The 16,070-nt window shown below is 37.9% G+C and overlaps 1 protein-coding gene across 1 annotated transcript in view; it reads right to left on the reverse strand.

Annotated features, from left to right (window-relative positions):
• The window catches only part of TPH1 (tryptophan hydroxylase 1), a 29,557-nt gene that overhangs the window by 9,524 nt on the left and 3,963 nt on the right, over positions 1 to 16,070 (reverse strand). The window contains exons 2-5 of the mRNA XM_061203742.1: positions 15,469 to 15,600; positions 7,187 to 7,323; positions 2,979 to 3,162; positions 980 to 1,080 (exon numbers count right to left, since the gene is read on the reverse strand). Of these exons, the coding sequence (XP_061059725.1) occupies positions 980 to 1,080; positions 2,979 to 3,162; positions 7,187 to 7,323; positions 15,469 to 15,600 (554 nt within the window). The remainder of the gene's footprint in view (positions 1 to 979; positions 1,081 to 2,978; positions 3,163 to 7,186; positions 7,324 to 15,468; positions 15,601 to 16,070) is intronic.

Genomic DNA, 16,070 nt, shown 5'->3' on the forward strand with positions numbered 1-16,070 from the left:
ACATGCCCCAGATTTTCTTGCCTCTGAACCTTTGCTCATTTGGCAATGAACTGTCCTTCCTCTCCATCTCTTTCCTGCCAAAATTCTTTAAGGCCAAGTTAACAAGGTTGCCTTTCTCTGACCTCTTCAGCTAGAAGTGTTTACTCTCTTGTGTATATCTCAAAGCAGTCTGTTCACGCCACTTAGCACACTTTTCATATTTAAATCTTGTATGTGTGTTTATATATGTGTGTGTGTGTGTGTGTGTGTGTGTGCTTTACCTTTTCAACTTGACTGGAAGCTCCCAGAGGGCAGGTACAGCAAATTATTAATTCCAATACTTACTCAATAAGATATTATAGAATAAATGGATGGATCGGCTGGGGGTTGTCTAAGGCAGTATACGGTCACATTCACACAGCTAATAAGTGGTAGAAGCTAGATTAAATCCCTGGTCTGTGCGACTCTACTGCTGACTCTCTTCTCTCCTCCCCTCCTAGGATCCTAGAGCTCCATAAGAAGTCCTAATGCTCTAGACTTACTAATTCTCCAACTCATGCCTGTACTGTATCCCATATGATTTTCCAAGGAAACAGCTTCATAATTCATCAACTGCATAATAAACCAATTATGCTGGGCAGTGTGGGTGATGATTTTCCCTTTCCTATCTTTACTCCCCTCTCCAATAGCCCATGCCCATTTTGATAGAAACCGACTGCAGATACGGTGTTCATTGTAGTGTAATTCTTGGAATAGCTCTTAGTGATAAGAATTCCAGGCATGATACAGCTGTTTTGGAGCCAATGAAATTGGATGCTCTTCAGTCACTTGGTTTCAAGTCCACCAACATGAAGGACTAATAACACTTCCTGAAACCCAGATTAATCAAGATCCTATTTAGTCTAGAATAAGCACTTTCTCCAGAAAAGAAAAATAATACCCTTAATTTTTTAGTTTGCTTTAAATTATTTTCATGAAAATATTTATTTAAAATATTTACAGGATGGTCAGCATCCAGTTCGGATCCATACATCAGAACTCTGTTAGCACAATGGTCCAGGTCAGAAATCTTCTTTGGAAACCAAGGAACAGTTTCCATACCTGAAAAATACAAAAAACACTAACAGTTGAAGAGACCATCTTAAATTAGGCAATAAAGAAGAAGAAATTAAGAAAGTCATAAATGCATTTGGATGAGATTTTTAATTTTAGCTTGTACGTTGAGGCACAATGTATACAAGTAAATTGGTCTAGTTTTAATAAGTAAATCTTATTCAAAGTTTTTGAGTTTAAAAATATTTTGAGCCTTAATTTCCTAAGCATTGCAGAAATGATGTAGTTTAGTAATAGACCAAAAGTTCAAAAAAATTTAAGCTACATATTTAGCTAGCCTTAAAAAGTAAGGCTAATTTTTAATTAGCAAATTTAATTAAAACTCTGAATGTTTATTTTTGTTGATTAAAAGGATCTTAGAGATCATTTATGTCTTTGCCACTTTGATCTTCTCACTATCCCTCATACATACACGCTCTCCTAAAACTCTGAGTTTTTGTGAATGCTGGTCTTCTCCCTGGAATACCTATCCCATGCCACATCCTGCTGCACCTCATCCTTCTGTTTTCTTGAGAATATCCTTCTCCTCCTTCAGCAACCAAATCAAATGAGCCTTCCCTGACACTGTAGGTGGCGCTAATTCTCTATCATCTGGGTTCCCATGACTATGACTCCAATTCTCTGAAAGCTTTTACTATGTTTTACTATAATGTATCTGCATATGGCTGTCTTACAGAAAAGAATGGGAACGACTCCAGGGTAGGACTATTTCTTTTTGTATCCCCATTTCTTAGTAGAAATATCTGATACAAGTTGGTGTTCCCAAAAAATCAGCTGAACCATTTAAACTCTATAAAACTCTTCATTTTGTAGATGGGGTAACCAAAGTCCAGAGAGGCGAAGTAACTTATCCAAGATCATTCATCTCTAATGCAACAGAGAGGACTAGGACTCAATTCTTCTTGCTCCAGTTTAATGCTCTAACATACCCAGAAGTGATATTCAAGAGATTTAGCAACAAAACAACAGGGGCATCAATCACTCAAAATAGACACAAGCAGAGTCCCAGGCTCCTGCTCTACCAGGTGTTAATCCTCTAGTTGTTTGTGGTGGACATAGGACTCCTAGGGGAGAACTGGGGGCACACGGGCTTCAGGCATGGTGAGGAGCACTTAAGGGACTCAGGGGAAAAGCTATCTGCCAGCCAGACATGGACGTAGAATCTTGATAATTTAATACCTTATACAGCCATATGAATACATAACAGATGAATATCAGCCCTGATTACACCCAAATATTGTGACATAATCTGAAGGGATTATTTTAAATTGAGTACCATATATAAAATGTGACTGATTTATCCATTTGTCTCTTGCCCCAAGTAAACTGCAAGGATTTTTTCACAGTAGAAGATTTTAGATTATCTCTGTGCTACCTGAGTATCTGAAAACTTAGAAGCTTTCCATTTGGTTTTGGTGGAAGTGAGGACAAGGAAGAATACTGTATTTCATATATAGAGTATTTCACATCATAGTTGTCAGTAATTGTCAACATTCTCAACAAATTCAAATGTTCACTTAATATCTGCTAGGTATCTGCCCTGTAAGAGTTACTAAGTGCTCAGGGATTGTGAATTGGAGGTTTGTGAAATCAAGAAATGCCTGATGATTTGGAAATTGAGATAACAATGGATTTCTAACTATTCTAAATTCTTTCTTGTACTCAAGTTTTCCTTTTCACTTCTCTCGCCCTTGATAAAATGTTGCTTTATAATATTTCTTTAGCATTTTGAGCAATTACATTTTGTATCTTCTTCATTATCAGATTGTAAGCAATTTGAATAGACAGTGTTTTATTTTTACTTTCATGCCTTCAAGGTAAACATAAGATAGGACACACATTATGCACTTAATCTTCTGAGTAGTATTTTCACTTTTCAAACTTACCGTCTTCCTTCACAGTAAAATTATCTGGTAGATTCACAGAGAGAACATTAGTATGAGACTTCAACAGATGAAAAATATCATTCAGTTGTTCTCTATTGATATCACAATCAACAAAAATCTCAAACTCTGAGTTTCTTCTCTTTGATTTTCGGGACTCAATATGTAATAGGTTCACATGCTTCTCCTGTGGAAAGCAGAGGATGAAGATTATACATGACTGTCTCAAATGGTTATAGTCTCTGAGCAGATTACTTCCATTACCACTAAAAATCAGTCTCATCACCTGTCATAATAGCCAAAGGGAAAAAAGGCTGTTTTTAGTGCCATCAACAGCAAAATAATTCCCCCTAAATATTAGGTACTATTCAAAAAAAGTTTGAAAAATTCATCACACCCTCCAGAATCTAATTAAATTAACACCAAGTAGAAAGTCCCTCAGATTGCCAGAACTGATTGGCCTTCAAATCAAAAGACTTAGTCTCCTAGATAAAAAGAACCCTTTGAAAATTCTCACAAATAAAGGCTAGGGTTTTTTTTAAGTGATCTAGTGTTAGTCCTCTAAAAAGAAAAGTCTCCTTTGCAATAATGCGTTTAATACAATTAGATGAACAGCTTGAACATGGAATATTTAATACCTCCAATATCTTAAGCTACAAACTCAGTAACCAGCTGAATCAGATTGCTGCTTCTGATCTCTTCGTGTGCCAGCCTGAGCTGTGGGGTGCCATATGTGTAAACCTGTGGGGGGAAGGTATCTTCTCTTACCAATCTGGGTGCTGAGGAAAAGCCCTGGTGACATAATCATGAAACATAAGAACCAGTCACCCAACAGTTTTCTTCATCTAAAAAACGAGAAAGTTAGAGTAGATGATCTCCAATACTAACCAGTTGAATCTAAATTAACTTAGTGAACACCTGTGTAGCCAAGTAATGGCTGTGAAGCATACAAAGAAGGGCAAGATGTACAAGGAGTTTACAATCTAGTTGACTAACACATGAAAGACTAAGAGAAAATACAAATAGTGAGTGTTCAGTTGCAGAAGATGTTCAGAAACGGAAAAAACATCATGAGTTTGAGAAGGTAGAAGGTTCTATGGAGCAGATAGGAACTGAGATGAGTCTTAAAAAATAGATAGAATAGGAAGACAGAAGGGAAGAAGTAAGATTCCAAACAGGAGGAACTTCTATGAGCAAAGGTAGGGATGAGATAATTATCAGGGAACATTAACTTGATAAATAAGAAAGGAGAGTGAATGTCAGGGATGTTGGGAAATTGGAATAGGCAGGGTTTATCCTGGAATGTAGAATCTATCATGGAATCAATACAAGAGAGCCAGTTACAAAATATATGGGAATTGATCAGGAGTAAAGGAGAGTTTTATTGAATCTATTTCTTATGAATTTTTTAGAATAAGAGTACATTCATAAATATTTTCTGAATGATGACTTGAATAAATATAAAGCTATAAATTATGTTTTTGGAGAAAAAGACACAAAATGTCAATTCTTCCTAAAGTAATCTAAAATTGAGTGCTATCAAAATGAAAAACTTGATGGAATTTGGTGAGGAAATGTAACTAAATAACTTAAAAGTTATTTAGTTTCTTTTCTTCTTACTTGGAAGGAAAGTTTAGTCAAGAAGGTCTAGGAAAATTCAGGTAGAGTTAAAGTAATAAGTGAGACATTCCTTATCAGATATTTCAATTACAGCAACAGAGGCACAGAGAGGTTAAGCAGTTTGCCCAAACGCACACAGCTAATCAGTGTAAGAGCTGGAATTCAAACTCAGGCTGTCTAGCTCCATAGTCTATGCCCTTAAAAACTACGTTGTAATCCTGTTGTACAAGAAAAGAAGAGTCAGAATAATGGATAATATGGCTCTTCTTTGAACAAGATTTACATCATCTTCATAATGAAAACACTGAAGACTGATATAGCCAAAAATTGGGGCATAACTACGTGTGAAGATGGGGGGAAGAGAAGTTGAGGGGCCGCTGGAAAGGGAGCTGTGCCAAGGAAGCTAACCCTTCACTTCCGCTGGAGAAAATCAATAGGTAATATCTACAAACGGAAAAACCAAGGAATAGCAGCAGAATAAGCATATTGTTTATAAATATGGACGCTACTACAAGAAAATATAATTAAAAGCGTTGAAGATGGTCACCCCCTATAGGCAGAGGATAAGTAAAAATAGGTGGATTCACGCCCACAACACCATTGCACCAGTCAGAAGAACGAATGAGATGGATATGTAGCAGCACGGGTAGGTCTTCAAAACACGGTGCTGGGTAAAAGAAAAAGTGTATGTACAATAACATTTATATAAATTACCAATCCATGCACATGCAAAAACTCAACATAGATTCTAAGTAACATAAAAAACAATTCAGTGTGTAGATCAAACGTATCAGAGCAGTTGTCTATCAGAAGAGAGAAATGGAGATGGAATAAAACAGGAGGAGGCTGTATACATCAGCGATGACAGTGTCCACGTGATTTAAGGAGTGTGATTAGCTCAACCCCCTGCACCTAGGTCAACATAAAAATTAAATGGAATTTAGGAATGAAGAGAGATGAAGCAGAAGACTGCTATTTTCTTTATAAGCTTTATAGTGTGGGGTTGAGTTTTTAAACCATGCACAAGTATTATTTGATTAAAGATAAAATAAAGAAAGCTGATGGAAGAAATATAGGTATACTATTTAAAGACTCCAAGGTAATCAAAAGAAGAGCTTGCAGTAATCACGTAATTATCAAGTATGGGGAGGAGAAGGAGGAAGAAGGGACGGAAGTATCAGTATCAGTATCATTCACAATAGAGAGTAAATAAATATCATGTAAATTGATAACTCAGAGAGAGATCAGGACAATATTTAGACATTATACATTCACCACTAAAAGAACTAAAAAACAGAAAATAGTTAAAAGAGATTGCCTCTAGGGAGTAGAACTGAGGTGCTGGGTAAAAAACTGGTGCTTTTTATCACAAACTCTTCTAGACTATTTGTTATATTTAGAATTTTAAATTCTTTGAAATATTTTCAAACGGCTATTTAATAGTATATCATATGGATATAAATCTGATTTCTAAATAGCTAACATTTATTGATAATTTACTTTGAACTGTCCTAAGCACTTGACATATATTAATTTTATTAGTTCTCACAGTGACCCTGTGAGGTGGGTAGGGTTCTCATTTTATAGATGCTAAGATGAAACGCAGAGAGACTAATTAATTTGCCCACCATCACACAGCCAATAAGTGACAGAGCAAGGATCTGAACTCAGGTGGCCTGCCTTCAGAGCCTACAAGCTTAATACCAATGATGTTCTAGTAGTATAATTTAACCTGTCCCATACCTTAGGACAAGTAGTTTGTTTATAATTTTTTAATTCCCATAAATAAATTTTTGTGTCTCTTAGCCCTTAAACTGGGTTAGGTCTCCCAGTTCAATGCTATCATAGTACCTGGTACTTCTCTTTCAGGTCAGTTTACACACATGTAATCATTTGTTTACTGAAATTATTTGTTTAGTGTCTGTCTTCTCCACTAGATTATACACAACTGTGAGGGCTGGAACTGTGTCTGCTTTGGTAGGGTCCACACCTTCATATCTAGCAGGACGCCCTGCACTTAGTAAGTACTCAGTAAAAATTCATGTTCTAACTGACTGACCCTGATTTCCTTAAGATAGATTTATGGAAGTAAAATTACTGGGTCAAAATATGTGAACATTTTAAGACTCACAATACATATTACCAGATTGCTTCCCTACACATCACATCAATTTTCCCTCACACCAAAGGTGTATTTAAGTGCCAAATGCATTGAAGCTTTGACAGTAGGGAGTAGTATAATTGTAGAATCTTTGTTATTTTGCTATATAAAAAAATAGCATTTAACATATTATTAATGTATCATTAAATAATATCATTAAAATTTCAATATTTCATTTAATTAAAGTAAAATTAAAATTTGCTTCTTCAAAATCTGTAAAGTGAATCTTTCCTCCCCCATTTCTTTATTAGTTATTTGTACCTCCTCTTCTATAAATTGTTTGTATCTTTTGCCCATTTGATAGAATTGAGCAGTATTTTAGAAATTTAAGTGTTTAAAACATTTCTGTAGTCCACCTCTGAAGAATTTACAAATAATCTTACAGGCCTATTTTATAAGAGTTTTATGCAGAAATACAGAGACTGCTTACCTGGAAGATTTTCAGTGCTTTTATAAGTCCTCCAACTTCATTCTTTAAGGAAAAAATGAGAGTTGCTCTTCCCTTTTCTAAGGAATGATCTTTGTTTTCCTTATTGTCTTCAATCATGATGAATTTGGTGTACGTCTCTAAAAATAAAGTATGAAAATAGAGAGAAAGTTCTAAAAAAAAAGTTGTACAATGTAGACAATATTTGGTAGCATAGATAATATTTGAAACTCAGACAATATCTGATAACATTAACCAAGTTTTAGTTTCCTCACCTGTAAAACATGGATGTACATATATACTTTGCAAAACTGTAATGAGACCACAATAAGCTAAAACATTGCCTAGCATAGTGCCTAGAATATAAAAGGCATACAATACATGTTAGTAATTTTCTTTTTTTTCTAATCCAATCCTTTCAGGGCATGACTCAAGCCCATGGGTTTCTTGCAGTCTTCCTGACTGTTGTGGCCTGAACTGGGCACTCTTTCTCTATGAAAGCCTACCTCCTCTCCCCTTACAAATTTAGCATTTTATTATACTGGGTCTTATTTTTAGTTTCAGATGTACAACATAGTGATTCAATATTTTTATAGATTATATTCCATTTAAAGTTATTATAAAATATTGGCTATATTCCCTGTGCTGTACAATATAATCCTTGTAGCTTATCCATTTTATACATAGTAATTTGTACCTCTTAATCTCCTACCCCTATTTTGCCCCTTCATCCTCCTCTCTCCCCACTGGTAACCACCAGTTTGTTCTCTATATCTGTATGTCTGATTCTTCTTGTTATATTCATTCACTTGTTTCATTTTTTAGATTCCACATATAAGTGATAACATACAGCATTTGTCTTTCTCTGTCTGACTTATTTCACTAAGCATAATACCCTCTGGGTCCATCAATGTTGTTACAAATGTCAGAATTTCATCCTTTTTTATGGCTGTGTGATATTCCATTGTGTGTGTGTATATATATGTATGCATATATATGCATGTATACATACACACCACATTTTCTTTATCCATTCATCTGTTGATGGACACTTAGGTTGCTTCCATATCTTGGCTATTATAAATAATGCTGCTATGAACATTGGGATGCATGTATCTTTTTGAATTAGTGTTTTCACTTTCTTTGGGTATAAACCCAAGAGGAATTTCTGGATCATATGGTAAGTCTATTCTTAGTTTTTTGAGGAACATCCATACTGTTTTCCATAGTGGCTGCACCACTTTACATTCCCACCAACAGTGCAGAAGGGTTACCTTTTCTCCACATCCTTGCCATTTGTTCATTGTGTTTATACTGGGTCTTGAATGGCTTCCTCAAATGTGTCACTCATATATGTGACATGTCTTCTAACAAGACAGCAAGCTTCTTCAGAACAGGGACAAGGCCTCCTATTTCATTTGTAAATTTAAGAGCCTGGACAGCTCTGGACACAGGTGGACTAAAAGAATAGCTGCTAGCCCAGAGAATTCTGGTTCCATGTAAGTATCTACTTTCTCTCTGACTGTGCAATCCCCTAGGCCATTGGCCCTGAAGCCTTTTTAGTATTGGCCTACAAGTTCCGTGTGTGTGTGTGTGTGTGTGTGTGTGTTGGGGGAAGTGAGGATTTTTTTTCCTTTTTTTTATTTTTTATTTATTTTTTTATTGGAGTATAATTGCTTTACAATGTTGTGTTAGTTTCTGCTGTACAGTGAAGTGAATCAGCTATATGTATACATCTATCCCCTCCCTCTTGGACCTCCCTCCCCACCCCCATCCCACCCATCCAGGTCCTCACAGAGCACCGAGCTGAGCTCCCTGTGCTATATGGCAGGTTCCCACTAGCTATCTATTTTACATGTGGTACTGTATTTATGTCAAACCTAATCTCCCAATTCATCCCACCCTCTCCTTCCCCCCATGTCCACACGTCCGTTCTCTATGTCTGCATTTCTATTCCTGCCCTGCATATAGGTTCATCTGTACCATTTTTCTAGATTCCACATATATGCATTAATATATGATATTTGTTTTTCTCTTTCTGACTTACTTCACTCTATATGACAGACTCTAGGTCCATCCACATCTCTACAAATGAGCCAGTTTTGTTCCTCTTTATGGCTGGGTAATATTCCATTATACATATGTACCACATCTTCTTTATAGGGGAGGTGAGGATATTGTGGGGGATAGATGTAGGGTACGGTAACTTTGTACTGGTGACTCTCAATTGAGAAATAGACACTTGAGAAGTAAGATTTGGATTAATAAATGGAAACAGCATATTGAAGATTTATGGTTATTAGTTTTCTTTGGGTTATTAATTCTCCCTAATTGCCCAGTTTCATGTTGTTGTTCTAGTGGAGTTAACCTTTAACAACTTAAATTGACATAACCGATCTCACTGCCTTCCACCTGCTCTCATGCGTTGATCCAAGCCTGTAGAGCAGGTATAGTAGGATGGTGAGGGCTTGAAGCCAGATAGACTGTGTTCCAGTCCCCTGCAGTTCAAATTTCCCTTACTGGTGGAAGCCTTCCCTGACCCCCCCCCCAAGTCAACCCCTAGTGTTGGTTCTCATGGCACCAGATACTTCCCATTCATAATAACAGTCGCAGGTGCAGCTGTAGCTCTGTATATGGTTGTGTCTGTCTCTTCAACTAGCCTGTGTGCTCTGTGGGGGCAGAGATCACGTATGCTTTTATGCACCATTGTGAGTACCTAGCACAGTCTCTGCACATAACAGGGACTGGATAGATGTCACTGAATGAATAAATGAAGGAAAGACTGATTACAGACATGGTCCCTACCCTCAGGGAATTAAAAGTCTCATAGAAAGAGAATGACTGCGAAGGATAAGCACCGTAACAGGCAACACAGATGGTGGCGTGATGGCAGTGGCTAGATTAATTATTCTGGTACGTGTTCAGAGGTGCTTCACTGAAGATGTGTTTGAATTAGGTCTTAAAGAAAAAGAGAGGAAAGAGTCCATGAGGAGGTGAAAGACAAAGGATGAGGAGGTGACCAACCACAGATCAATGAGGGATCATGTAGGCAAGGTAAGTGGGGCCAGATCCTTCAAAAGTCTCTGCAGTTAATGCAGAGGAGTTTGGACTTGATCTTCTATGCACATCCAAATACCCATCTCAGGACCATGGCAAGTCTGATCAAAGGCTAAATGAGAAAAGTTAGGACAAGGTAGTTTTCCATTAAGCTAAATTCCTGGCTTTGAAATGCTTTTCTATAGGATGATCAAAATGAGGAGCTTCATGAATTTCTGTCCTTCTGACCAGAGAACTATTGTGAGTTTTCTCTTTCTGCCATAAAGCCTTTTTCTTAACCCATACTGTATAACATTTGGGGTACCTTATAAGAGGCATGCCCAAGAGCCCTATCTAGCTTGATAGAGGGTATAAAGTACCAAATATGGCTCAGTAATTTTCAACTGTATGGTAATAAACAATAGTCTGCTACTAAATTTGCCAATGGAATACAATTTTCTGTTTCAGAATTCGGTCTTTCTGATAGCTTTGGAATTTAGTTTAACAAATATTTATCAGGCACATACTAAGTTGAAGGACTTCTACATATAAATTCAGAGAGTATGGAGATAAGAAAGAAATTCCCACTCTATGATAACAAGATTCCATCCATTCTTAGCAAACCAAGAGGTGGGTAAGGGAACTGATATTTGTCAAATGTCTATATATATCATGCACTAATATTATCCCATATAATTCTCATAAAATCTTGGTGGAGGGGGATAGGAATTATATTCATTTTATAAATGAGAAAACTGAAGCTCAGAGAAACTAACTAACCTGTCCATGGTCACACAGCTAGAGAATGTAAGAACACATATTTAAAACTGTGTCCTTTGGGGGTGGGGGAAGGGTAAGCTGGGATGAAGTGAGAGAGTGGCATTGACATATATACACTACCAAATGTAAAACAGGTAGCTAGTGGGAAGCAGCAGCATAGAACAGGGAGATCAGCTCACTGCTTTGTGACGACCTAGAGGGGTGGGATAGGGACAGTGGGAGGGAGGCTTAAGAGGAAGGGGATTTGGGGATATATGTATGCATATGGCTGATTCACTTTGTTGTACAACAGAAAATAACACAGAATTGTGAAGCAATTATACTCCAATAAAGATGTATAAAAAAATAAAAAATAAATTAAAAAATAAAACTATGTCCTTGGAAATATGAATGTTAACATATGGATCTAACTTCACAAGAATTACCCTAAAAATGTTCAGAAAGGCAGAAAGTAGAACAAAATTCCTGGGATCTAGTTGAAAGCTGACCTCTCAGATGAACTAGATATCTACTTTGGCATCTCTCAACCACTTATTTACACTGCAAAACAGTGTAAGGAGATATCTAATCACTGTCTAACATTTGTCAGTGTATGACCTTGGGCACACTACCTAACTTTTCTAATACAGCAAAGTAACCAAACAGTTAACGGAAACTCATGGCATCCAAAAACTCCCTTATACATTTTAAAACACATAATGTGACTTGGTATTCTGGTGTTTTCCCCACAGAGGAAACTAGGCTATTTCAGGTACCAAGAAGAGACTGAGATATATAATTCAAAATTTAACAAATACTTATTGATTCATTGAGTTTAAAATCAAAACTGCTTAGATATTTCTAATTGTGTCAATTTATTCTCTACAACTAAAACAATCTCTATGTCAAATGCTTTAAAACCAAATGACCAGTTAAACTTAATAATAATGTGGATTTTTCTGTGATTCAAATGATTACTAATGGTAAAACAAATGAAATTTCAACCCAAGCACATTTACATACCATAGTCAGTGTTAGGGCAGTAAAGATTAAAAAACAAAGAAGACTGTTTGCCTCCAAGGAATTCACAGATTTATTATGAGGGAAGGGGAGGAGGAGAGACTGACTTTCCAGTAAGGCCAAATAAGGAGAAGAGAACGGTATCCTGAGATCCCGGCTATGATATCTGAGGAGCACACGAAACCCCGCCTACTTCCCAACCCCGTGACCAATATCCCATGAGATTCTGAAGATGATTGGAGATGACTTCTGGCCCATCCCTAAGTCTCTGAGCAGAAGAGATTTATGGACGGGAAGCAAGACATCCTAAGAGAGATTTTCAGCTTCAAAGGAATTGACCGTTTAAGGTAAACTTAATTATACACAGGAAATTCTGAATTGGTGGCTCTGGGGCTAAAAATTCAGGGATGGTCTCAGATACGCATTCTTAAAATGCTTTTGGAGATGTGAAAACCTTTGGAAACATTTCTTACGTGTCTAACCATCACTCAAAGACCATGCACTTTTTTTTTCTTCCAGAGTATGGGTGACTTTGTCCTATAGTATACAGTTGCCAACAATAAGAGAGATGTAAAATAATAAAGCAAATTGCTAGTAATAAATCCAACTACAAATCCATGTAGGCAAGCTATAATTTCTATGTGCATTAATTTCCTCATTTGCAAAATTGGATGGAGGCTAATTAGCACCAATTTCGTGGCTATAAGGAGGAGGAGTATAATATATGAAACCCTTAGAACCGATGCTGACCTACACTAAGTACTCAATAAATATTAGCTCTAATAATGGGAAGTGCATCCCAAATTTCCCAATCTTCAAAAAAAGAAAATGTTAAATGTAATAAAGTGGACATTCTAAACTTTCCTGGCTAAAAATTTTTCTTACCCTGGGAATTAAGCATTCACAAGATAGTTATAAACCTATTTCTTATAGTAACAAGCACATGGAAAGGTTGTGTTATGACATAAAATTTAAGTATTCTTTTGTCTTAAGGTGATTTTCAGTTTCATTAGTTTATTTATTATGAAACCCCTAAAGTGTATTAAGTTCCAAATCTCAAGTGAATAATTTAGCAATTCTTTTGCAAACAAACAGATGAAGACTCCAAAGTACAATTTACTGAATCAGCCTATATTTACTGAGTCCCCATTTTCCCTCATATTGTCACCATAACACGCTGAAGTAAAAGGATTCTGCAAATATAACCTATTTCCTGTTCTACCACTATTTTCATAATGTAAGCAAACTTTAACAACTGGGAGCAAGGATCAGAGAACAGGAAAGAAAAGTGATTTTTGCCAGTCAGTGGTAACACAAACAGAATTTCAGATCTCCTGATAGTTCATCCTTCAACGATCCCTCAGAGCTTAGAATGCTCTTCATATAAAACTATATCAAGATTTTCTTTCACATTTCAAAACTGACCCTTAAGCTCCCCTGGCAGGAGCCATTATAAGAAGGTACTAATAGTCATGGCTAATCTAACTCCAACCTTTTGGGGTTCATAATTCTCTTTTTCCCCTGGTTCTAAAATGGATCTAGTTTTGCCACCAACATTTCCCTAATGGGTGGGGGCAAAGGAAGGTGAAGGATACATGAACGGAATATTTATGATGAGTAAGGCATTTTACATTGAGATTTGGAAATATTCCTATCCCTCCTGTTAAGTCAATGTAAGAATGAAGTTTCTCAAAAGGAACTTCTGCTTAGAAACTAGAAGAAAAGAATTCTCACCCCTCCCCCACACCCACTCCAAAATAAGCTTAAGAGCACAAGGCTTTGACCTTTACTAAAATTTGGCCACAGCTTGGCCTGATAGACAGAACTTATGAAGCATCTTTATTCTGTCTTTATCGTTACTCCCAAACCCCTTTCAGAACCTCAGCATTTCCTCCATCACTTTTTTTTCTTTCCCTCTTCTGGCTACCTACCCCCTCCTACTCCTTCAGGGGCAAAACCCACAGTACTAGCCTGGTAAGATAAAAGGCTATGAAGTGTCCAATGGGTAACACTTGTTTGGATCCATGTCTCATGAAGAAGTATATATTTTACTTTTAAAGCAATACTCTAATAGGCCAATGCCAACTGGTACTTCCCCTTTTTCTGTGAGAGGCCGGGAGTCATTCTCCTATCGAATTTCCTGACCTGACTAAAGATGCACTGGTGTGCAGGACCTGCCATTGGAAATAAGGAACACATACCAAGAAGTCGGTCAGAAGATCAATAGCCCCTTAATATAGTAGAGGTCAATTGACTAACTCTTTTCTCCCCTTAGTTTAATCAGTAACAGTGTAATTTAAATTTCTATGATCTAGGAAGCACAAAGCACTATTGAATTAAAGTATTTTGAAAGCATGGATGCTGTTTGAAGACAGAACTAAAAGCTTTGGGCAAGACTGGTGTGAAAGGAGAGAATCCTCCAGAGAATCTTGATTTTCTTTTCTGAATGGGGGAAGGGAAAGAGGATGAAAGTAAAGATGAAATATAAAAGAAAACATGAAAAGCATTATTCCAGGAAATAATGGCACCAGCAAAGAAAATGGAAATAGAAGATACATCCCTGCCTGAAGATAATCTAATATGATAATAATACGTGTACAAATTAACTCCAGTGATCAGATTCATAGGCCACGGATTATAGCTTTACAGAACCATTTATAGTTAATTTAAGCTGTGCTCACTTCTACTTTTAAACCAAATAAGTGAATTCCATCCTTCTTTGAGAATTAATTGACAGGCACAAACTTTCACTGGGCTAGAAAGTTCGACTCTAGTCTTCTTCCCCCAAGTCAACTAGAGTAGAGCATCAGTGGGGAGTTAATTTTAAACTCCTGAAAACCAAATGGTCAGAGGCAAGGTTAAACTTACCTTGATTATTAACAGGATCTGAACTACTAGGTCCTATGCCTCTTTGTCAGTTGTAACCTTGCACCCCAGCTCTTAGTCCCATGTTGGGGTGGAGGTGAGGAGATGTGATGCTGAAAAGCTTTGCCTCAGAGACTCCCTTTTCTTTGGGGGTGTCTAAGGGAAGCTTCCCTTTACAGGAGGAGAAGGAAAAAGGAGATGTTGCCATTTGACAGAGAAGAGAAGGAAGAACGTGTCTGTTTCTGCTAGCATAGAGGAATCACACTGACTTGGGTTCAAGTCTGAACCTCAGTTTCCTCATCTGTAAATTCAAGAACTATCTACCTCACAGGGTTTGCTGGGGAGGTGAAATCAGATGACATGTAAAGAGCCTGTTTCTGGCACACGGGAGGCCCTCAAAAATAGTGTCTTTTCTCACCAAAGAGGGTAGGAGGAAGGGAGAAGAGTGAGTGATCACAGGAGTACGACTTTGATTTCCCAGGCCCAGCTCCCCACGGGCATTGACCTCCTGGAGGATGACCCTGCCTCTTCCTCGAGCCAGCCCAGTGCCCCCAAATCCGCGACGGTGGTCCCTGGTCCCGGTGGGAAGGGGCCACCCCACTCACCTCGGGCGCCGCTAGCAGGGAGCTGGGTCAGCCCACAGCCTCGCGCTGCCCGCCTCTTATAGAAGCAGGCGTCGGGGCCGGCCAATGGGCGCCCGAGGCGGCCAGGCAGTGGCCAATAAGAAAGGGGTTCGCCTGCCGGGTGGGGGGAGCGCCCAGGGAGCTGACCTCCTCTGGACGCTGAAGTCCCCGCCAGCCTGAGCCGAGACTCGCACGCCTTTGCCTTCACGTGTATCTGACTGGTGTTTTAATTAAGCTAATGTTAGGCCGTCCTTAACTACAGAAGTCTGACTAATATTAAACGATAGAGTTGGAAATTCCCACCAAACCAAGATAACATCCGTTATTGACATATGACATCTCGTAGGCTTGTACTGCTTCTCCCGTTTGGCGACCAAAGCAGGAATCCCCCCAACCCCCCTCCACTTTCCAGATATGTCTGTGCTTCTAGGTTATTTGATAGTCCAGCCCTGCCTCATCATTCTCTTGGTGACTTCCCTTGTTGCTTAAGGCAAAGCAATACTTGACCTTTTTAGAAGGGAAGTGCTCAGTACCTTTCCAATTAAAGAAACTTTAAAGCTGCAAATGGATGAGCATGATATATT

Source organism: Eubalaena glacialis, chromosome 10, assembly GCF_028564815.1.
Source record: "Eubalaena glacialis isolate mEubGla1 chromosome 10, mEubGla1.1.hap2.+ XY, whole genome shotgun sequence".
In the NCBI taxonomy this organism is placed as follows: domain Eukaryota; kingdom Metazoa; phylum Chordata; class Mammalia; order Artiodactyla; family Balaenidae; genus Eubalaena; species Eubalaena glacialis.